This window comes from Neopelma chrysocephalum, unplaced genomic scaffold (assembly GCF_003984885.1).
Source record: "Neopelma chrysocephalum unplaced genomic scaffold, ASM398488v2 Primary Assembly neopelma1_25, whole genome shotgun sequence".
Classification (NCBI taxonomy): Eukaryota; Metazoa; Chordata; class Aves; order Passeriformes; family Pipridae; genus Neopelma; species Neopelma chrysocephalum.
Window position 1 is genome coordinate 34,341,378 of NW_020897694.1, and position 24,337 is coordinate 34,365,714.

General features: G+C 40.7%; 1 protein-coding gene across 2 annotated transcripts in view; it reads left to right on the forward strand.

The window, feature by feature from the left end:
* Positions 1-24,337, forward strand: part of ATP10A (ATPase phospholipid transporting 10A (putative)) — a 115,400-nt gene that overhangs the window by 37,592 nt on the left and 53,471 nt on the right. For both annotated transcript variants that reach the window (XM_027674848.1, XM_027674850.1), the window contains exon 2: positions 9,006-9,210. In XM_027674848.1, coding sequence (XP_027530649.1) covers positions 9,006-9,210 — 205 coding nt within the window. The remainder of the gene's footprint in view (positions 1-9,005; positions 9,211-24,337) is intronic.

The window sequence follows — 24,337 nt, forward strand, 5'->3', positions numbered from 1 at the left end:
ATATCAGATTCAGAGTCTCTTCATGATTTATTTTCATAGAAACAGATGTTATCATGTGTGGTGAAATGGAGACATATTCTGGGCACTATGTAACCTCCTTTGGCATTAACTTATGCTACATGTTTTTCCTTCATTTTACCACAACATTGTAATTGTACACAAATGGTTCACAGCATGTTTCCATAGATACTTGACATGTTCAGACTTTGTGCAGTGTATGCCTTGGTCTCACAGATAGCTTGTTTTTAAACTCTGAGAACTGCTACACCCTTAGTTTTCAAATCATAATTGGTACTGGTTATAAATTACAGCAGTTTTGCTCACATATTTTGGTGCTGTCCACCAGCTCTACTTTTGTAGGCTGTGATGAGTCATGCAAATCTCTGCTTGCCACTGAAGTGTTTTTATCTGGGTGCATTCCTCCCATTGTGGGGTTCCATTTCCGAAGGCTTGAGGTGGATAGGGAAGGGGTTACTCCAGCTCCAGGGGTTTCTTCAGGGTCCTGGACGCATGGAGGGGTTAGGTGCTCACCCCTCCCCCCACCCACGAGGTCCCATGGCTCCCGGAGAGACAGCACACAGCTCGTGGAGAGGAGGCGAGAGAGAGAGTTTATTGTGGTTAGGGGTTTATAAAGCTCTTGGGAGGGTCAAAAGGGACCATGTAAGGTAAGGGGTCTTACAAAACACCAATCAGGCAGGGAACAGCCAAATAAGGAAGGGGTTAATAAGAGACCAATGAGAAGACTTCTTGATATCTTCTCAGGACATTCCTGAGACAGAGATAAGAACTGGCCGTGGGGGATTTTGGGAAGAAGAAACATGAGTTAGCAGAGACCACAAAAAAGCCATTTTAAAACATGCTTAAACCACAGTTTTCCCATATAATGCAGGTTTACTGCTACATTTTTATGAGCTCAATTAGCGTGAACCTTCTTCACATCTACAGGAGTGTGGGAGGTGGAGAGGTGGGGGATTGAAGGTGAAGGCTCCAACCCAGGCAAGGGAAAGAACAGGCAATTTAGGAGAACTGTATGAGCATGAAGTACCTGTTGACAAACAGCTGGATGCTGGAGCCTCCCTAAAGATAGTTTGGGCTGATATGACACTTCCGTATTTGTGTTACAGTTTGAGGTTCTCCTTCAGAAGTTGCTGTTCTGCTTGGGTCCTGCTAATTAGCTTCAAGTGTTTTTTAATTAGCTTTCTTCTAACCAGAAGACTTGTCACGGCACTTGTAGCCAGCTGATTTGAACATATTTTAAGTCACTGAGAGCAGAGATGCACCTGAAACATATTTTGTGCTACCCTAGTTTATTTCTACCTCCTGAGATGAAGGACCTGGCTGACATCAAGAATCAGTCCAAAGTATGCCTTGTACATGCCAACAACTCTTTCACCTGTCTTTTGTGGAGGGCTTTTCCTCTACCACAGACTTAATTTCTTGCTGTGTTTCTTTAAAATCCTACTGGTTCAATGGCCAGCCTCAGCTGGCAGGAAAGGCAAAGGAGTCAGATTTCTTTTGAAGTGCAGACGATTGTTACTTCAAAAGCAGGTCAGCGGATGGGCTTGGACTGGGAAACAAGATTTCACTTGGGTGTTTTGAGAGGCTTGAAAATCTCTGGGTTGTAGCCACAATATATGTAAGAAGAGTTATGCTGTGTAAGCCAGACAGAACAGGCTGAACACCTCGATAGGTACAAGAGAACATCTTCTAATCTTCTCATAAGTATATTCTACAAAACCTGCTAAGATGAATATAGGAGCTTAGTTGGGACTAAGCTAGGGCAGAGTTACATAGAAGCACAGATGCCCCAGTCACTCACTGGATTTGATGGAGAAAATCTGCATCAGCCATCCCACTCATTAACTGTAATTTTTGTCATTGGAAAAGTACAGGAAATGAAGAACAAAAATGATTACCCAGTAGTCCCCATCCTCTCAATTTAATGTATAAAATTTCTAGTATGCAGGCCTCGCACAAGTGGAACAGATTACAGCTGCATGGCCTTCATATTTCTTTACTTATGATACCATGCATTACTTATGATAATTTTCCCAAACTTAAAAAAAAAAAAAAAAGAGAAAGAAGAGGCAAGATGTTTAGTTTTGTTATCTTAAGTAATTTTTAATAATTCCTTATTGTGCCAAAACAGTAAAAAGACATTCAATAGAAGTAAACAATTATTTTTGTAATATTTGAATGGAGATGGTTTGAAAATCTTCAGCCTTGTGTAGATATAAACTGGTATCTACATGTCCAGAAACCAAAATTATGGGCATGATCTTTATCAGCTCACATTGCAAAGGAGACCAGAAGAGGGAAAAGTGTAGTTAATAGGAAAAGAAAATGTAATTTATGAGTTTATGTGTTTTCAAATTATAAACTGACATTTGAAGAAAAAAATCATCAATATTTTTTGATTTGTTCAGTTTTTGCTGAACAAAGTAGCAGTTTTGCTGCTAACCAAAGCCAGTCTCAAATTTGGCACAAACCTGTAGGCTGTTCTGTTTTAAAACAGAGCGTAGGTCAAATATGTGCAGTAGGTAGACTAATACAAATTTTTAATAGCAATAACATATTTTTCTCTGTGTTCATACACTTGAAAGGATCTTTCAGAGTTTCCTTTTAATGTTCAAAAGCAGATATGCTTTATCATGGCAAAATAACATTAACCTCTAGAGGAGTTTGACTCCTGCCTGGGCGACATTTGTTGTCGGCTAACAAGTGTTGATGTCAATGCAGCTGTACCAGCTGACTTTTTAGCTATTTATCTTTACATTTCAGTCAATGTTTACCTGCAACGATATGCTCAGAAAAGTGAAAGCACTGGCAAGTTCTGCTTCCAATTGTGGCAGAGAGAAGCATGAAGATTTACGTGACTGTGGTTTTAAACCACAGATGACAGATAAATTCTTTGCATGCAAATGTATTGATAAAGATTAGGTTGTGTGCAGGAGGATGCACATTTTTAATATGTGAGCTCAACACAACACATTATAGTATCTGGGCATAGCTGGTCTAAAATTAATAGTTCATCATGGTGATTTAACTAGCAAGTAACAACAATATCTATCTATTCCTTTTGCAGAATGTCAGTAGTTCATGGCAGCATATTGATTTGGAGGACTTTTATGTAACTCTCCGGGTTTGAAAGATTTAGTATCTCTGACTTCTTCCTGTGGTTCATCATGGTTTGCAGCATTTGTTTCTTGTAGCATCAGCCTTAAGTATATTATAGGTAATAAAATGTATCTTCAGGCTTGTGATAAATGAGGGCAGGTAGAACTAGAGTTGTGGGCTCTTAGCTTCTGGGCTAAATATCCGTGTCATGGTTTTATGCAACCACTGAAGGGGACTGTGGATTCACTGAGATGGTGCCTCCCATTCCTTGTTCCTGCCAGAATTCTTCAAGCCTTTCAGCAAAATATTTCAGGAGGCTTGATGATGTTTACTTAAACTTGCCGAAAGCTTTTGTTAAAAAGTCCCTTGCAAACAGTGCCTGCAGCTGCCACAAATGAGTGGTTTAGTCCACTTTAATAGTCACCATCAATGGTATTAGCAAAAGCAGGGTTTAATATAAATTTGTGAAAGTGTGACTTAACAGAGTTTGATGTCAAGGTACATTCTATTGCTACATTGATGACGCATACAAGGAAAATAGAATCAATTTTGTGTGATTTACAAAGGGGTCAGGGATGCAAAAGGGTAAGGTCACAAGGGGTAAGGGAGATTTCTCTGTTGAGTCATGAGTTTTGGAGTGGACCCTCTTGCTTTCTAAACTTCTCATGGAACCTAGGTGCAGCTCAATCCAAACTTAGTCTCAGACTTGGTCAACGGGATATCTAAGGGATTTAATAGGGAAATCCTGTTATTGGGTCACAAGATTCAGAATAGACACCCTTGCTTTCTAAAGTCCTGATGGAGCCTAGGTGTGGCTGAGTCCTGGGCAAGAGTTTATGTCTGGAGGATTTAGCAGCACTCAATTATTGACTTAATTTAGTATTTACAAAGTGATTGAATAATATTAACTATAATCACAAGAGTAACTCAGTTTACCTGTAGGGTGTTTAAATCAATTCACACATGCACACACGCAGACACAAAGATGTCATGTGTATAGGTATATGCACAAAGGTACCTGTTAAAAATTCCACTTGAGTGTCAGTGAAATACTCATTTGGTATTTCTCATGGGAAAGACTTGAACCTCAAGGAGTGGGGGATATCAGCCCAGGACCAGTCATCAGCTTTTGGTGACAGTCCTCTGAGTATTGCAGCTTGAGAGCTTGCGACCTCTGAGAGGCATCCCACCCTGATGCTGATGCGGCCTGCTGTGGTTCAGGAGAGCTCAAAGGGCCTCTCTTTATAGGGTTGTAAGATGATTGGCTTCAGTCATTGATCAACTTCCATCCTGACCATAACCCAAGTCAATAATTCCTGAAATTATTCAAAAGTCCAGTAACAATGAGGTACCGTTCCACTGGAGTTATGATACAGATGAGTAATTTTCTAAGGCTATTAGGGGATGACTGATTATTTCTCGTTCCTCTCCTTGATCAGGCAACAGGTGTTCCTGATATAAACAGTGCCACTCTGCCTTAGCCACACAAGAGTTCCTGGTATGGTCAGGGGACACTTCGCCCAAGTCATTACACAAAGGCCAAGGCCTAACAAGAATTACTGAGATTGTAGAACAAACTTGATGAGGTAGAGCAGAGGGGTGGAGGATGCACCACTACAGAGGCCCTGTACTGAGACTGCAGAGGACTGTCATCATTTTGGGCTCCTCTTATAGAAAGTCCATCATTCCTAACTCTCTATATCATAAAACTTTACTGGTGCAGCATAACAGCAAGAATAAACATTTAGTAGGTGATATAAAACTTGGACAACAAAGTCCTGTCTCTGCAGAATCAATGGCAAAATTTTAACTTTATCTCTGGGGTCACTTGTGTTTGCACTGGCTAGAGGTATGATGGTTGTCTCGAGGTGAGCAAACCTGCGTGTTCAGAAGATTAGGCTGATCATGTTAAAAGAATGCTCTTTAAGGACTGATGTATTCGTAGTTCAGCTAGCATGACCCACCCCATCTGAAAACAGTGTTATGCCATACTCTGCAGAGAACACTTGCTGTGACTATTCATTGGCTGCAATGAGACAAGTTCAAAGCTGTGCTAGAGGACATAGAGCAACTCTGTTTGAAGAGGATTAGGAAGCAATTTTCCATGAAGACAGTAATTTTCCATCCATTACCTGACCCTTGTTAGAGCTGATCGAGTGGAATACTGGGCCAAATTGTTCCTGTGTGTCTGATGAAGGCAGTTGTGCCCTGGGGCCCTGGTGCATGTGCAGGAGGTCTTGCATTTGTGAATTCATTGAATCATAGAATGGTTTGGCTTGGAAGGGGCCTTTAAAGATCATAGTACAATACCCCTGCCAGGGGCAGGGCCCCACTTCATTATTATATCAGGTTACTCAAAGCCCCATTTTGAACACTTCCAGGGATGGAGCATTGACAGCTACAGTGGGCAGTGAGTTCTAGGTCCTACCGGCTTCATCATAAGAAATTTCTCCCTTATGTTTCATCTAAACCTACCCTCTTTCAGGTAATACCATTACCTCTTGTCCTATGACTACAGACCCTGGTAAAAATTCTCCGTCTTTATTACAAGCCCCCTTTATATATTGAAAGGCCACAATAAGGTCTCCCTGCAGCCTTCTCTTCTCCAGGCTGAACAACTTCATTTATTCCAGCAGAGCCATTTGGCCTTGTGTTGCTTGATATCCACCCTTCCTGCCACAGTGCATATAGTTGTGGCAGTTGCTAAGCATGTGAGGGATGAGGAAATGCTAAAATAGCAATGCTTTTCAAACAATAGAAATTAAATAAAAATAGTAGTGCTTATAGCATAGTATGGGACTACTTACTGTTTTTAGCCTGATCATGCTTTTGTACTGCTGCTCATTGTACATGCATTTGTACATCAGCCAGTTCCACAATTGAATTAAAAAGAATGAAAAACAACAAAACATGTAAAGGGATTCAGAGTTACAGATTGCAGAGCTAACAAACCCTTCAGATCTGCAGTGCGGTAATTTGTACTGTTATGGTGCACTGGGTTTCAAAGCAATTCATACTCACTAGCAAGACAAGTTAAATGTTTGTTTCAGCCTGATTGTGAAGAAAATGGGTAATTTCAGCACTTAGTATGTGGATTACAGAAGTTCTCCATCAGTCCCCCATCATCCCCACATCACAACTGGCCAATCAGAACTCAAATCAGTCCAGCAGTTTCATTACCTAGGCAGCCTCATCTCCTCGGATGGCAAGATTGACGGAGAGATAGACAACAGGTTAGCAAAGGCATATAGTGCTTTCGGAAGACTCCATAAAAGAGTTTGGCGAAATAAACACCTGAAGAAAAGTACAAAGATCAGTGTTTACAGAGCCATAGTGCTGTCTACTCTGTTATACGGATCTGAATCATGGGTCATCTACCGCCACCACCTGCGTCTCCTAGAACGCTTCCATCAACATTGTCTCCATACAATCCTAAACATCCACTGGTCAGATTATGTGACTAATACATCTGTTCTTGAACAAGCAGCAGTCACAAGTATTGAGGCCATGTTACTGAGAACACAGCTGCGTTGGGCAGGGCACATCTCCAGGATGAAGGACCACCACCTCCCTAAGATCCTGCTTTATGGTGAACTTACCACCGGCTGCCGCAAGAGAGGAGCCCCGAAGAGAAGATACAAGGACTCCCTGAAACAACATCTCAGCCTTGGCCATATTGACCACCATAACTGGTCTACTCTGGCCTCCAATCGGGAGGTCTGGAGACACACCATCTATAACGCTGCTGATGCTTTTGAGAAAGCACGCAGGATCACCCTTGAAGAGAAAAAGACAACACAGAAAGAATCGAGCCTTGCAGAATATACCATCTAAGGAGTCTTTCTGCTGTGCCTTTTGCAACCAGACATGCCTTTCTCATATTGGCCTTTTTAGCCACCAGCGCGCTTGCAACAAACGTGGGTAGAGCCCTTCCCAAATCTTTGTTTGCAAAGCCTAGCCATGATGATGATGTGCATTACCTGCCTTTGTTAGATTATCATGTTTTACACTTAGCTCTTACTAATCCTTTTCAGGCTTTATCAAAATGGAAATCACAGCCATAATTTTCATTCTTCCCCTTATAAACTGGATGTAATGAAAAGACGATGAAAAAATTCTGCGAGGTAAAACCTGATCTGATACATCCTTGTTATACTACCTAACCCTTTATTGTTCAGGATTTGGGCTAAATATGTGAATAAATGGCAATTAAGTTACTAATTCCTGTAACACCAGTGAAGGCATGACTATTAGTAACCCCAAAGTAACAACATTGTTAGGACTTCCGTATTTCCACTTGGTTACAAATCTATTCATATTACTGCTGAAAGTGATGTATTTTAAAATAATATACTTTAAAAAACAAAATAGCTGCCACACCTCACCCTCCCTCAGAATCCCATTCTGCCAGTTAAAATCATAGAATCATGAAATCAGCTGGGTTGGAAAAGACCTCTGAGATCATCAAGTCCAACCCTTGATCCAACACTGTTGTGGTTACTAGACCATGGCACTAAGTGCCACATCCAGTCTCATCTTAAAAACCTCTAGGGACAGTGAATCCACCACCTCCCTGGGCAGACCATTACAATGTCTGATTACTCTCTCTGTAAAAAATTCCTTCCTAATATCCAACCTAACCCTCCCCTGGCACAGCTTAAGACCATGCCCTCTTGTCCTACTGCTGGTTGCCTGGGAGAAGAGACTGACGCCCACCTGGCTACAACCTCCTTTCAGGTAGTTGTAGGGAGTGATGAGATGAAAGTGCTATCCCAGGAGACCGTCTCTGGTTACAGTGGCAGTGACAACCATCTTGATGCTCACACGGCAGAATGCCTTCTGACAGCTTAGAAAAGTGTTAGAATAGCAGCTTCCCATTTTCAGGAGGTATTTTGCCAAGTCAATATTGTGGCTGTTTTGAAATTAATTTCTTTCAAATGCACAACAGAATAAAACAATTTCCACAAATGCCAAGGAAACAGGTGAGTCTGTGCATGCCATAAAACTAAAACCTGAAATTTTAGCTAAAATTAATTAAGCAATCACCTGTTTCTTTTCCCCCTTGCTCTCAAGAAAAAGTTAAAAAATAAAAGAAGTAGCAAACTAGCATGACCTTTAAAACTAGAGAAGTTTAGTGGTTGTATTCCAAAACGAAAGGTTCAGGGTAACTAAGCAAAAATTAGCTATGTAATAGACAGCATTAAGGCTAGAATGGAAATACAGCAGAAATACTTTAAAGAAATGACAGTGTCCTTTCTCAGTAGAGCAGCTGGGACTGCATTTTCACACATGACATGTCCTTGTAATTCTACATTTAGTGATGAATAGTGCAAATTCCTCTCAGTTAGGAACTTTGTCCAGATATCGTGTGCAGCACTATACAGAGTTTGTCCCTGTTGGAAAGAGGTAATAAGTGGAAGCTGTCTGAGGGTGCATCAGAGGGTGGCACATGATGGAGGAGATTCAGGAACCAAGCAGGTGTTCTGCACCCAGACCTGTTCTCATATCCCCCCTTGCCGTAAAAGTGACTCCACACATTATAGACAATGGCTCCCTCCCCTTTACAGGATCAGATGGGTGACTCAGAGCATGGAGGGAGGGAAAGGAGAATATGTGAAGCTCCTGTTTATCCTGCTTAGTCAAGTCTAACATCAGCATGTCCTCTGGGTCTTAAAAGAGTGTCTTGGTAACTCAGACCTGGTTCTGAGTCATTGGGAAGTGACCTCCTGGCACTCTGCATTGGCTTTTCCCAGAGTAATTGGAGAGTTCCTGAGGATCTTCCAAAGGCACTGTACTCCTGATACAAATCTAACCAGATCTATCAGAAGCATCCCAGTCTATGCATTTTTTTTATTTATGTGTCCTGTAAATGTCCTCTTGTTTTTCAGAAATGAGAAGAAATATATAAGCAGATATTGGAAAGAAGTGAAAGTTGGAGACTTTGTGCAGCTTCGTTGTAATGAAATTATACCTGCTGACATATTGCTGCTCTCCTCAAGTGATCCTGATGGGCTGTGCCATATAGAAACAGCTAACCTGGATGGTGAAACTAACTTAAAACAAAGACAGGTGGTGAGGAGGTTCTTAGAGCTGGTAAGTCATCATTTAAGATAAGAATTTCTTTCAAGTAAGTAGCTGTGTACCAATACACTCCACGTCAGCTAAATCTGATTGTTATAGTAGTGCTAATGAATGACTGTTATGGTTGTCATTAAAATGAGAGCACTTGCCAACAACTGACCTCATCATAGTATCAGAATTTTTACCATAATTTTTCCCTGAATCTGAATAGGAATTATTTGGGGCAGTTGTGTGTGGTTGGAAAATGTTGGGGGTTTTTAATGGCTTCTACTGTAGCTTGATTCTTGAAAACACATTTTAACTGCCCAAGGAGAAGATACTTAAATATAAATAAACGCTTTTCCTGCCTGTAAACCAGATCAGTTTCAATTAGGAATTTGCCTGAAACTGTGTTGCAGAATATCCCTCCAGCACTTGGAGCATTAAAGCTTGCAAGATTTAAAGGGACAGCAAGTATGCATTCTGGAGTTGCCTGTGCTCAAAAACTGTTTTACTGCTCTCTCACTGTGCTTATCTCTGCCCAACAGCACTATTTTGAAACAAAACATAATCCAGGTCAGTTACTGTCAGCAGAATTAGAGGAAATTACCTGAAGTTTTACTTGCTTTAATGGTCTTACTGAAATACTATTTATTTGTGTGTCCTCCTCTCCCATCATTCTTACCAGCTAACTCCAGTTTCCTGTATTTGTCAGGAAAAAAAATATATTTTTTAGAATTCCACTACATCTTTTTCCTTGTAGCTCTTCTCATTTGAGAGATTTTGCAAACAATGGGAGCTGCTGTCCTTAATACTGTCATCAAAGGTAACTATGGAAGCCTGGAGTTGTACTGAGGTTCATCGGCATTCATGCAGTTAAAATCCAACCAACAGAATAGAAGTCAGTGTGCCTTCCAAATAATTCTTTATGGTAGGTAGATCTTTTCTCTGAATAGCTTGTAAAAACATGAGATAAAGACCTGTTTAATCTTCAGTGATTTCCACATAGAATTTAGACATGACATGACAGCTACCACCATGGCGAGAAGCTTAATCAGCTGCAAGCCAAATGTTTCAAAAACTCTGATTGTTTCAAAGAAGTTAATTGAATTGCTTCTCAAACGTCCCATCCTGTTCCCGCTGAGAGGAAATTTCTCCCAGTGGATAGAGCTTCAGGGAGGTGCTCAAAGATGTATCACGGTTTTGCGCCAACATAGAGTTCCTTTGTGACTTCAGGTACATTATGTAGGACAAAATCTGTAGATTTTATTTAGGTTACTGAACACAGGCATGTTTTACATTTGTAGGTACAGTTATAAGGTAAGGACACGTCCCAGCTCTGTCTTGCAGAATGACCCAGGAAGGCACCAGGTCCTCCACTCATCCACAGCAGGTGGTTGGATTTCTGTAATCCAAGACCACTGGACACATAGCAGTAGGTGTTGGTAAACATGGAGAAAGGAATTAATGTGTCCAAGTACAAATCATCAGAAGATTAGCTTTCAAGACTCTTGCTGCCCAAAGGAGTCCCTTATGCTGTTTTGGGATCCCAGGCCTCCTGGCAGTAGTATAGTGACCCAGCTCTATTCCTGGAAGCTGGCAGGCTGAGAGGACACCTGCCAACCCTACAGACTCCCCTGCTCCTGTGAGCTGTGGAGCCTAGATGTGTGCCTGAGCCATCCGTTGCGGAGACACTTCTTTGTCTTCAGCCAGTGATTACATGCATACATTAATACAGTAGGAAAAACCAGGAGGGACTACCCCTGCAATGTCATCTTTGGCATACATGATGAGGTTTAAATTGCTGATCCAAACCAGGCAGCTAAAGACTTCAGCTCTGGGTTTTGTACAGTTTGACTGGACCTGTAACCGTTAGACTGTTGTATGGAAGTGAGTGGCAGTGCTGTTTTCTCCTCAAGCAGGTTAAAGGTTATCAAAGATTGAATTGGGTCCTGTTGGGGAAGAAGGCTGAGGAGACAGTTCTTGCCTAGCTAACTTTATGTGCCAAGCACATCAGGGTATGCGTGGCATGGCTTGCTTAGCATACCCTGCTTTATTGAGGAAATCTGTTATCATGGAGATACTTACAGTCAGCTTTGTAGACACCTGGCACACTTTGGATTTCCGGCTCATCCTCTTTCCATATCTTAGTTCTCTCTATTATAAGATGATTATGGAACTTTTCTATCTCAGAAGTGTGCTCTGAAAAATGGGGATAAATGATTTTTTAAATAAATTTCAGATCACAAGATGCCATGCTACAATAGCAGTGAGGTCCATAGTAAATTGTCAGGGGTTAAACTGGGGGCAGTGACAGAATGCTCATTCATTCCAATGAAAACAGGACTGGTCCTCAAGGAGTCAAGTATTGAAAGAGAGCCTGTAAAAAAACCACATGTGACTACCTCCACTCTCTTAAAATAGCCGAGAAAGCAGGAAATATCCAAGCCTGGGTTCCTGCATCAACTAAGTTGTAGCAAAGTGCACACTTGCAAGTACTAAGTCTTCAGCAGCTGCAGCATCACAGAGCCTCTCTGTAACAGCACCCCATAAGTTATCCAGCAGAATACTTGCCATCCTCATTAAACTCCTGGCCAAAACCTGTCTATGCACACTGTTAATTCATGCAGCAACATTAGCTTTCACACTCCGTACTAGTAAGGATAGGCTCATTCTCGTTCTTGAAGATATTGCCCTGCTGAGAGAGCAGTGAGATTGAGGGAGCTGCTTGGGAAATGTTGGATGAATAGTAGGACCATGGCCAAGTAGCATGGAATAACAAGGTGATGCCTGTCTGTTGGATTGAAGATTGAAGTGTAGTTCCTGTCTGGATATGTTTTAAGTTGTGACAACTGGAGAGAACTTATTGTTAGATCTCATAAAATACTTTGGATGACCAAAATTTTCTTGCACCTAGTGCTAACCATCCTTTTGCCAAACCTCAGAGAAGCTCATTCCCAAATCTCTTACAGGACCTGCATCCCAACCTGTTCATGTATTGTCCAAGAATGCTTTTACATTTTTTCATTAATATAGTGCTCAGCAGAACAACTCTCTGTCATGGGCATAGCTGTTTTGTTCTGTGTCATTCTGCAGCCCTGTTGTTCAAGCAGGAAAACAAACAAATAGATTATGTGGTCCTGACCCTCTCTTTCCCACACTGCTAAACACTTTCCCTACCTCCCTTACAGAATGACGTGCCTTGTCATGTGGCTTATCACAGGACAAGAAATAGATTTTTTTTGGGAGCTTCTTCTTAAAACATCAACTGTCAATAGCTGTCTTTGAATAATGTCTCTGTAGCGGTATCTTAAGTATTTAAAAGAAACTTTTACAAAGCTTGGCCTGTCTGTGCTTTGTATATGAGCTAACTGATAACTTCTGAACACATGCCAGTGAAGCAGGTCAACAAAGGATAGCTATTTCTATACCAGTAACTCTGCTGGGCATGGGAATGGAGTGAGGGTGGGAGTAGGAACAGTTGTTTTAAGCTACTTATATGCTTTTCTGATTCTGTTCCTGCCCTGTGTGCACCCATGCAATTTACAGTCCCACAGGTCTGCACCAAGCTCTCATAGAGAGCCTGATAGCCAATTTAGGGTCACTGAAATGGGGTGTGCTCTGCATGGTTTTCTTGCCACCACAGCATTTTCTCTAAATGCCCCCTCCAAAGGCCAGCAAGCCCAGTGCTGTTATGTTGGGTACAGCTGCCCTCTGGAAGGGCCACTGTTCTGCCAACATCCTCTGAAGAATCTCTGTGTGTCTCTTTTCATAATTAACAGCATATAAGGTCCATAGTCTCAGAGAGTAAAAGGTTTTATGGTTTCTCCCTTCCAAATCTTTGTTCACAAAAGTACAATTCTGCTATCTTTTTAGCCTGACTCTTGAAGAAGCAATAAGCAATGATAGAAGCTTTTCTGTATCCTTGTCTCCAATGCTTTGCAGGTATTATTTTACTCTAAACATATGCTCAGAAGATCCAAGATCAGCATTTGCGGGCTTGTGGATTCCAAGAAACTGTTTTCCTTTATAGTGCAAGTGACTAGAAATATTGTTTATTTTAGTGCTGCTTTGAATTGTCTGAGTAATTTATAGTAGACTGGGAACACACTGCTTGTTAGCTTTGCATGTTTGTTAACGAATGGGATATGTCTGACATAAATCTGTATTTTCTGTACAAGATCCTACAATGTATCAGTACACAAGCAGTGAGAAGACTCACTGATATATTCCTCTGTGGCTTCCGTGCCTGAAGACACCAGTTTGAATCAATACCTTGTTGTCGTACACTCAAAATAGTCAAGAAAAAAGAAAATCACTCAGTGAGTAGGTTAAAAAAGAAAAAAGTAAACAGGAGAGTTTTCAAAGGCCTTGACATTTTTTCCTCCAAGGCTTTAAATATTGTGTTCTTGTTATTCTGCTACTACAGCAACAGGATGTGTTAGAAATGCTTAAAATAGTCAGAAACATATTTCTGAATGCTATGTCTTTGAAACCAAAAGGATAGTGCACCATCTTCACCCTGAAATACAAATCAGGTCCATGTGTGCAGCATGACGCATTGGCAAGTGCAGCTAAGGGAAAGCACTGCGCTAAATCTCACCGTGAGTGATCTAACAGTGCTAGCAGTGACCAGTAAACATCTCTTGGAAAAAGAAAAACAAAACAACTGTTTCTTGGTATTCTACCAGTTTCCTTCTAATTTCAAACCCACTCTCACTGCTGCCGAGTCACAGCAGCCATTTCTGGTGTGCTGGGTCTAATAGGAGACACAGTAGGCAGGAGGAATCAATGTGTTTTCTGTGCTACTCTGCAAGCTGCTGTGCCACCACACCCTCCACATTGCTTATGGAATGTTTTCCAGCCATCTGAGACGTCATGTCAGCCGCTCTTCAGAGAGTGGAAAGCAGATACTTTGGACTGTGAGAGCTCAAAACTCCCTTTCAGATTTCATAAACTTGATTTAGGATATTTTGATAGTATGAATCTAGACTCATGAAAAACATTTACATTTCCTTGCTCCACTGTTTTTACTCACTATGCCTTTTAACAAAATCCACAAAAACTCACTGTGGATTCTGGAGCAGCTTATGGTTTATTAACCCAGTGCCCGTGTCCTGGATGTTTATGTGGAAAACTTCAGTTCAGCTGAAAGCTAAGCTAAATGTAGCAGCTGCCATCCCCTGTGAGGAGGTGCATGTGTATCTCTCTCAGAGCTGGTGGAGATAGGGGGTGCATTTTTTTTTCCTCTCATTTTTTCCTAAGAGTAGAACTTAGTTCAAAACAAGCTTATAGTAGCATGATTAAACAAGTTTAGATAAGCCTTGCAAATGACTTCGTGACTGCTTATTTACTTTGTCTAAAAAGCATATCTGAATTTGTTGTCTGCCTGTTTGGGAGGTTCATTTGCATGCAGACTAGCACCAAAATAACTCATGAGTCTCATTTCCTCTCAAGTCAGTTTGCGAACCCTTCTGGAATATGTATAAACGCAGAGCCTGTGCTTACTGCAGGCACATTTGCTCATCTGTCGCAGCCTGGAAGTTGGGCTAAATTGACAGATCCAGCTTTTATTCCAGCCCTACATGTTCCTGCACTGTGCTGGAAATACACTGGGTACAGCTGAACTTAGAGAAAACAGTCCCACAGCTCCCTGTTTTAAGCATTAGACCATTTATACCATTTATTTCTTTCCCTGTGAGTCCTAGGCAGAAGCTGACCCAGAAGAGAAGCAGAAATTGCTTTCTAGAAGGGCTGCCTTGTAAGCCTGACTGTTGGTGGCTCCAGGCTGCTCTGTACTTTGGCAAGGGCAATTCATGCTAATTGCATGTAAACAAATCACAGGGCAGCCTTGGTATCTCAGTGTAGATGTTGCTTTTGCATTCAGTTTTTACTCACTCAAAGAAAAATTAAAATTAAAAAAAAGAGAAAATAAAGTGATTTTCGAATTTTGGTTTAGTCTAAACTGATCTAAGATTTCTTGTGCATCGGTCTGCATTGACTAAACTAGCCCAGTTTGAGAGAACAGCTAAAGCTAAACTAGCTCAACTTCCAGGCAGGCTAGTTTTCGACTTACCTGTTGATATGAGCTTGTTATCTCAAAGAGTCTGATTGGATCTTTTAAAGCAAGACAAGAGCAGGTATAGCTATACTCTCCCTGTTGCTTCCTGTCCTACGAGTACTCTCAGGCTATCATCTACCTGCAATTTTCTGGGAATACTACACTATTATAATCAAGTAGATGTGAACTAATCGGTGTTGTTTGACTCAGTGTTGTTTTGACTGTAAGTACTTTAACAGGGTAGAATCAGGCCACAAGAACAGCCACTGTCTCTCTTTTTGGGGTTATTCCTTGTGCCTTTCTTTTTTGCAGTATTTTGAGAAGGTTCATAAGGTGATGAAAAGTGGCTTGAAAATTCCAGATATGCACATGTTAAAATAGCAGATTAGTGCTCCATCCCACACATGTTGCCAAAATTAGATTTCCCTAAGGGAAAAGAAAGTTTAAAAAAAACAACCCAACAAGCAAAAATAAACAATGGTTTTCCCTATGCTCTACCAGGATATAAAATTAAAACTTTTTTTTTAGTTTTACACTTTAGCTGAAGATAAGTCTTGTAAAAAGGTGTGTTTCTCAGTGCAAAATGCAAGCATATCACACCCTGTGAAGGACTTTTGTTTGAGGTCATGCCTTGAACGTTTGTTTCTTTGATGAGGGGTGAATTGCTTTGAAAATCTGTACACCTATATTGTTATGTCTTTTATTGGATAGTATTGTGTTCAGAGATGACTTGTGTGGAAACCATGAGCATGTCTAGTTAAAGAGGAAGCAATACTGCCTCTCTAACAGAGAAACAAACGTATCACAGATGCATGCAGAACAACCTGATGCAGAATAGGACCGAAGTCAGTACTGTGGCAAACTTTTTGTGAACTAAAAGTCCTAAAGGAAGGTTGAGAACAGTTTTTCACTCCACAGTTTACCATGCCATTTAGTCAGCAGTCTCACACTGGAAGGGATGGAGAAATAAAAACTCAAGAATGATGGTTCACTTCCTCTTTGGTCAGCCTTGAGCAAGGTTAGCATCTCTTTCTAGTTTCCATTGTGCAGGTGTCCAGGCCACAAGTTTGAATTTCGAGAGAGCACCGTTAGAGGGATAAAGAATTTGAATAACTGTAAGCGAAAATTTTGGATAGAATAATGTAAGCATTGGGGGAAGAGGGGGAGGGCAGAGAGAGTCCAGTTCTGAAGAGTGCTGGAGTACTTTTACCATTGCCATTGGTTGTTTGGTTTTGTGTTTAAATATAGGTTAAAGGGGCAAAATTGATGAATCTAAGTTTGAGTGTCATGGTTGTGAAGGACCTCTCATCCCTAGAGTAATCCTTCCAGCACTGGTGGAACAGTGGTAAATCCATGTAAGGAAATGCATTATGCCAGTGCTTGTGCTGCATCTGACCTCTAGAGAGGCAGGATATTTTATTCTCTGTATCAATAGCTCAGCATTTCTCCATTCTGCTGTTTCTCTGAAAACAAGAGAGCATTTCAGGTCCATAGAGAATATAAAATTCTATATGGTTTTCCTGTTATAGAAAAGTAAACATCTACATTTAAAGCAAATTAAGAAGAGATTTTCCAGGGGTTTTTTTTTGTCTTGACTTTTCTGATGTAGCCTAATTCAGTTTTACTGAACAAAAGCTTATTTCTAGAACTGTTTATTCCTTAGCCATACATTGGCCTGAGAACAGGAAATATTTGAAATATGTTCTTGGAAATGAGATTTTCTAATATAACACTGAGAATTCCTGATTTTAGGTATGAGATTTTGAGCTGGAAATACATCATATTACACTTCCCTCTGATACCACCATCCCAGGTGACAGTATTTGTGGTTAGAAAAGGATGGAAAGACCTTTTTTGCCAGAGCAGAAGGGTTCACAGTATTAAACCACATGTAACTCCAGCTATAATAGTATGGTCTCACTTTTCTTTGAAAGTACTGAGGTGGAGAAGGGGTCTGCTTTTCTGCCAGAAAAGGCAGAGCAAAAATATGAGGAACTCCTCTATTTATTTCAGCATCAACGATATGAATCCTCATCCCACTTCTCTTTTCTCCACCTGCTGCTACCCTCCAAGTCTTTTACACAGTTTAGTACTGATAAGGCCATAGAGGTCAGTACAAATTTGCATTAAAATGTTACTTACGTGAGAAGTGGCTGACTGTATGTCTCAAAACTGTTATTTCAATAAAACATGAAAATTTCCATTCTTAGGTTGTACTTGGGTTCATACTTTCAAGCTCTGCTACGACTCTGTGATGGTCAGATACTTTATGTGTATGTGCTCATGAAAGAGCAAACTGTGGTTGTCCTATAGGTGCGTGACTGGACACTGGACTGTTCTCCACACAGAACTGTAGCGGTTATACTTCTTTTTTCATAGGAAAAGTGTTCCAGCCCTCATACCATTTTTGTGGCCCTCCTGTGGATCCACTCTTACCAGTTACGTCTTACTTATACCAGAGCTGGATGCAATACTCCAGGTGGGGTCTCACAAGAGTGGAGTAGAAGGGCAGAATCACCTCCTTCAACATCCTGGCCACGCTTTTTTTGATGCAACCCAGGATACAGCTGGTTTCCTGGGTTGCCAGTACACATTGTCAGCTCATGTTCAGTTTTTCATCCATTGGTATCCCCAGTCCTCATCCCCAGGGCTGCTGTCAATCCATTCATCCCCCGGCCTGTATTGATACTGGAAGTTGCCTTGACCCACGTGCTGGACCTTGCACATAGCCTTGTTGAACTTCATGAAGTTTGCACAGGCCGACCTTTCAAACCTGTCAAGGTCTCTCTGGGTGGCATCGCTTCCCTCCAGTGTGCCAAACACACCACACAGCTTGGTGTCATCTGCAAGCTTGCTGGGAATACGCTCAGTCCCACTGTCTATGTCTCTGATGTCCAGTGGTCCCCAGTACAAACCCTTGACGAACACCACTCACTGATTTCCCCTTGGACATAAAAGCATTGACTACACCTCTTTGGACAAGGCCACCCAGCAAATTCCTTATCCATCTATGAGACCATCCATTAAATCTGTGTCTCTCGGATTTAGTGGCAAGAATGTTGTGGAGGAACATATCAAAGTCCTTGCAGAAGTCCCAAGTAGATGACATATACCCAGAGAATAATTTGTGAGAAAAGCCTGCACAAGAATAATAGACTCCACTGTTCTGCTGTGCTCTGATTGAACAGGTCATATTCATGTATGTCTTATTTCCACACTTACCTGAACAAAGCATATAGACTACTGAAGACAAGACTATGCAGGAACTTTGTAACCATTGTGCATGCCTGAAATATGAGACTGACTAGAGTGCTGAACTGGGAAGTGAACTTCATCTCTACCACAGTGATATGTTTTCATTCCCCTCAGCTCATTTCCCAGTTTTGAAACTGGCAAGGCCATTATGAGTTTCTCTTCATAAAATACATGCAATCAGCTGGTATCTGAAAAAAGTCACTCTTGAATTCCTTGAAAAGGTGTTCTCCACTTTGCTACCAGTGACTTTAGCATGTTGATTGCAAAGGAGCTTGTTCAGTAGAATAGATAGAAGATGAAAATAGGTCAGAGGGGAAGCTCTTAGCCAAAGTATTCTACAGCCATCCCAACATCCCCCATGTATTGTACATGGCAACCACAGCCCTGTTGCCTTCAGACTGACTTAATCTTCACACTGCACTTAATCTTTCCTCCACCCTCTCCACAGGGCTAAGAGGGAAGAACAGAAACAGTTGGGATTAAGTGGAGAAGGTGCACTCTTCTTGCCATGTTTGCAGTAGGGTGATGGTGAATGTTGAAACAAAATACAAATCCAAGTGAAGACATCATGCCAGTGTCCAGCTTGGGGAGTTTTGACATGGTTATAACACCTTCTCACACTGGAAATGCCTGTGGAAAGGCTGAAAAAACTGTGATAGTGCCGATATAAATGCTGCCTTGTAGTATGTGGAATAAAAGGTGTCTTTTCATTAGGACTGCTTCTTTCCCTCTGTGCTCCTCTACCATTGCCAGGGTCTGAAGTCTCTCAGTTCCTTAGGCAATTGCTGTATGTTACAGGTTTCCTTCACATCCTAGAGACGTTTCTTAAACATAACTTGCAAAGCGAAGGTGCTTTTATCTAGATATCCTGTCTTCAGGTTGAAGTGGACTCATCAAGCTCTGGTCTGTTTAACTGCATCCTGACACTACAGCTGCTACTTTTAGATTTTACCATTCATAAGGAAACCCTTGCGTTACCAAACACTCTCTCTCCTTTCAGGACTCTGATATTTTGGGTTTGATTTGTAGAATGATGTAAGAGCAGTGCTTAACGTTTCCTCTTCTGGTTGAAGAGTCTTAGTCCTTCCCACCGCCATTTCTTCTGGCAAAACTTCATCCCACAAGAAGTCAGACTGGCCAGCAGCCTGGACTAGAGCAGGAGTAGGGCAAGGTATATTCAGAAGCTGACCCGAGCAGTTGTGCTTCTCCTTTAAAATGAGTGGGCTATGCTTCTGCCACTAATCAAGTGAAGTTTTCGTCCAGCAGTTACAAAATGCAGCAGAAAGACTGCTGGAAATCTCTCCAGAAAGGGGGAAGAACTGGAGAGTGGGAACAGTTACATCCGTCTGTAACCGTGAAGAGAAAAGCCTCTGCAGGAGCAATGTAGGTTGTACACAGAGTTTTGTGAGCCCTTGAGACGCTTCGTTTGTGGTTTAGTTGAAGCGCTGAGCTAATGCTGAGGTTGGCTCTTACAAGGTGTGAGCCCATTCATTTATTTTAGTGACTGGCTTTTGGAACAGGCAGATACCACTTTCTTAATTGTCCAGATCTGGGTCTGTATTTCAGCCTTGACAAACACTGTTCCCTTACCACTCTCCAGCGCTACTAAGATCCATGAATGAATTCATTCACACCCGTGTAATTTTTGGTGTGTTGCTAAGAGTGGCCATCATCCCAAGAGACATTAGAACTTGCATGTGTGTATTTTCAGCATTGTTGACATTTTTTTTTTGGTACTTTTGTCCCATGATGGAGTAACAGCAGTTTCTTCAGCTGGCTGTCATAGAATTATTGAGGTCGTTCTAGGCCTTGCAAGCAACACTTGCAACATTTTCTCTCCTGCAGGCTGGATATTGTATTATACCTTCATATTATTTTCTACAAAGGGGAAAACTTAGGTCAGCCAGGGGAAGATCAGCCCCCTAATATGTATTTGACTTGCTCAGGTGTTCCAATGCTTACTGAATATGAGTTCCAATAGTCCAATGAATACTGAACATGAGTTACTTTTAAACGATCTTCTTAGTTCCTAAACAGCATAGATCAAACTGTTTCTTCCTTTTCTTGTGAACTAGTGGCACAGATAAATTGTACCAGAGAGACTAATGCAGTTTAGACATTTAAAACATTTCACTCTTTTAGTATATAAACAGTCTGTATGCTTTGGATACATAACATCAGCATGTAATCCCAGTTGCACATTAATAAAAGGTCAGATTAATTTTATATGGTAAATGCAGGGTACTGCTATATAAAGCAGTAATAGGATGGACCAAAGCATTAGGAGCATGAGTTCTCAGTGCACTTAAAAGCTTTTAAGCTGGAAAAGCTATTTTTCTGGCTGAGGCAGATTTCTGTCTATTAAATATTTTCTTGGAGTTGTCTCCATGACTCCATTTCTCCCTTTTTGTTTCCTCCAGACATACACGCCAAAACAAATCCCAGAGCCCTCATCAGCAATTGTACTGCAGGAAGAAGTCTGGATAAGATACCCAGCATAGCCAGTAAACACAATGTGATAAGTGGGTAACTGTCACTGTCACCTAAGGGCGTCCCGGGTACTTACTCATTGCTGTCTTATTGGAAGGAAGGACCGAACATCAAAGTCAGGTTTCTGCAGAAATAAAGTAGGGCAGATGCATAAAGGAAAACATTTTAATAACTATGCATTATTAATATCACTAGCAGACTATTAAATCACTCATACAACAGGCATTTAATGAAGGGAAATATGTTGTTTGAACGTTGTGTAATTGTCAGACTGACTCATCTGGCAGAGCATCATGCTTTGCTCCTTGAGCTATGACAGTTTCGTGAGGTTGCCAGCAGAATCGAAAAGGTTGGCATTTCACTGTAGAGATTCAGAATGATTTTATGGCTGAAGCTACAAAGTCATGTTGGAAAGAGCTAAATTCAGTCTGCTTTTTTTGTGACAAATCTCTATAGTCTCTTCATCTGTCTACCTGTTGATTCTCCACTCTATAGAAGCATTGTAACATTTTCTTCTCCTCAACACTTTGCCTTTTTAGGATATATGACACAGCCCAAGATACTGTTTTAAATGGAACTCTTCATCAGATTTAATAGCTGGAGCATTCTTAAAAGCCTAGCCATGGAACCCTTTGCATCTGCAATTTAATTTGAAATTCAGTTTTGAAGGAATCAGTATTTAGCAGGTTTTTGCTTTTGACTAAGTCTGCTTATGTTAGGAAAATAAGCTTTTCCATTGTTCCACTTAGACTAAAAATTAATTTCCTGAAGTTTTAAGAAAGTATAAGAAGTAGGATTTATGGATAGGATGTTAAACGTTTTCTTTCCAAGAGGCATCCTGAAGAAATAAAATACATTCTGCAGAATCCCTGAGTACATAGAATACCCAATGTTTGAATCTCTCCCAGGTTTGTATCAACCAGAAATGAAGTTGTTCAGATCAGTAGTGTACAAGGCACAAATTTGGGACACCTGCTGAAGTACCAAATAATAAATATGACACATACTTTCAGAAAATAAAAAAAATCCTTCAGCTGCTTTTTGTGAATGGCCTGGCCTTGTTGGTGTGCACAGGGAGACAGTGAGAACAGCACATAAGTCAAGATTTCAGGGAAATTAGGCACTGGAAAGCCTCATTTCAGATTGCAGTCTATCTAGGCATGGAGCTTTTCATCCCTCTTGAGACGGAGACAGCTTTAATGCCCAGTAGTTCTCTAAGTGGGAAGTAAGATAAGGAAAATAAGGCACACCAGATAAGTAGTGCACAAAGATCTGGAGAAGTTCAATATTTGACCATATTTTGATCTTGGTTTTTGTGTCTGAACAGTGATGCAGAAATTCAGTGTAAGAGAAAAATTAGAAGTAGTGGGGGATAATTTTTTATGGACTTTTACAAAGAAAATAGCACAAATAGTGATTTGTGCACTGTGAAAAAAACACTTTTGGCTTTAACTTCTATGTTATGAGAGAGAACATCATTACAGTTATGTTTCAATTGCTGCCGAAGTGTAGGTAGCAGCATAAAAAGGAACAAAACCTTGATCATTGTGAAATCTTGCATTAACTTTGTGCTTCTTTCTAACCACTAAAAGCAGTCACATACAGGCTGTATTTAACATATTTATTCTTTCATATACCAAAAAACGTTTTCACATCAAAACGGTGTCATCAGCTGCAATATACAGTGTAGATCTACCCTTCCATTTCACAGGGAAGAGATGGAGAGATGGAGTGATTTGATTTATTAATAAACCAAAGAGCTTTTGCCATAAATCAGAATTCATCAGCTTTGTTTCCTTATGTAAACTACTATTCTAATTAGTTTTTCTCTCCTCCCAGATATTGTCTGGTTAAAGACCATAATCACATATGTCAAGTTAATTGTAACAGAATACAAATATACAGACAGTTAGATTTAATGATAAAGTACTTTTAGTTCCAAAGCTGAGTAATAAATTAAAAGAATTCAACAAAGGAGGGAGAAAGACAATATATTCCATGGTAGTGATGGGTAAGTTGGGCACACTTAGTCCTCTCTGATCTTTACAAGATCTTTCTTTTTTTGTGAAGACTTTAGAAGCCTCTAGATTTTAAGTACCTTTTTTTTTTTTTGTTAAATATCTGGCCTTACTGGCAGGTTTTCTTAGCAGAAAGGGAATCCAGTCTGCAAGCTTCCAGTTGCTCTAGAAGTTAATGTGTCTGTACTGCACTGAAACCACGCTGTCTCTGCTGAGTTCAGCAGCCATACAAAGCCTGCATTTGATTACATTACATTTTATTATTAGGTGTCTAGGATTCCCTCAGGGCTTTCATCAAAGATGTTAAAATTTCTTTCTTTTCTTTTTTTTTAAGACCACTGAATGAAATTTTGTGCTAAATTAAATGTAATATATATAGTATGTTATAATAAAAAGACAAGAAATTATTCCCATTCCAATCTTTTCCCTCCAATTTACAAATGCAGTTTAAGCTACAGTGGTGAATGTTTGTAGGTTATTTTTTTCTGTACCTTTTTTTTTTTCTGCCAAGGAACATATAGGAGCAAGGAAGGAAAAGATCATCTTCTGGAAGAGCAGAGCAGGCGTTATGTAGAGAAAATAGGCTTTCCCAGCACAGCAAGCTTTGGTGTGACTTGGGAGAACTTCACCTTCTCCAACAAGCTCAAGCAAAGCCAGCTGCCAGATAACCCTGGCTGCTAGTATAGTGTCTCTGTAACATGAGCTTGTGACTGCTGGAGTGTGTACAGTTAGGAGCTGTAGTAGCAGATTTCAGATGTCAAAGCCTGAAAGCTCAGTGATGTCTGTTCTAGCCAGTGGTTGCTTCCTTGTGTCTGCTGGTGTTTGTACCTGTCTGAAGTGAGCAGATAAGGAACAAGGGTTAAAAGGGGTGTGAATGTGTGGCTTTACAATACGCCCGTTCTACAGCCTAATTATGCCTTAGGTATCTCTATAGAACTAGGTACTTCCAAGCATTCTCAGCATCAAACTTCAGTCACCTAGAGAAGTTTAAGGCTGACCAGGAGATACAGCTAATGAGCTGAAATACCAATAGTATTTAGTTCTGAGAAGATCATCTGGATTTCTTAAAATGGCTCAGGTACTTGACTGTCAGCCTTGACATAATTTGGGGAGTCTGATTCTCAGCATAGCAATCTTTGCTCAAAGCTGTCTTTTGGTTTTACTCCTTTTTTTTTCTTCCTTGTTTACAAGCAGAATTCTGCATGTAAAAGTTTTTCTTTCCTCCAGTGGGCTGTAGCTGTCTCTAAGTGACAGCCCATCTTCACAGTTCTCTTTATCATCTTTTGTTTCTTGAAAATACAGAAAAGATTTTCAAAAGTGTCAGGCGTGGGTGGTT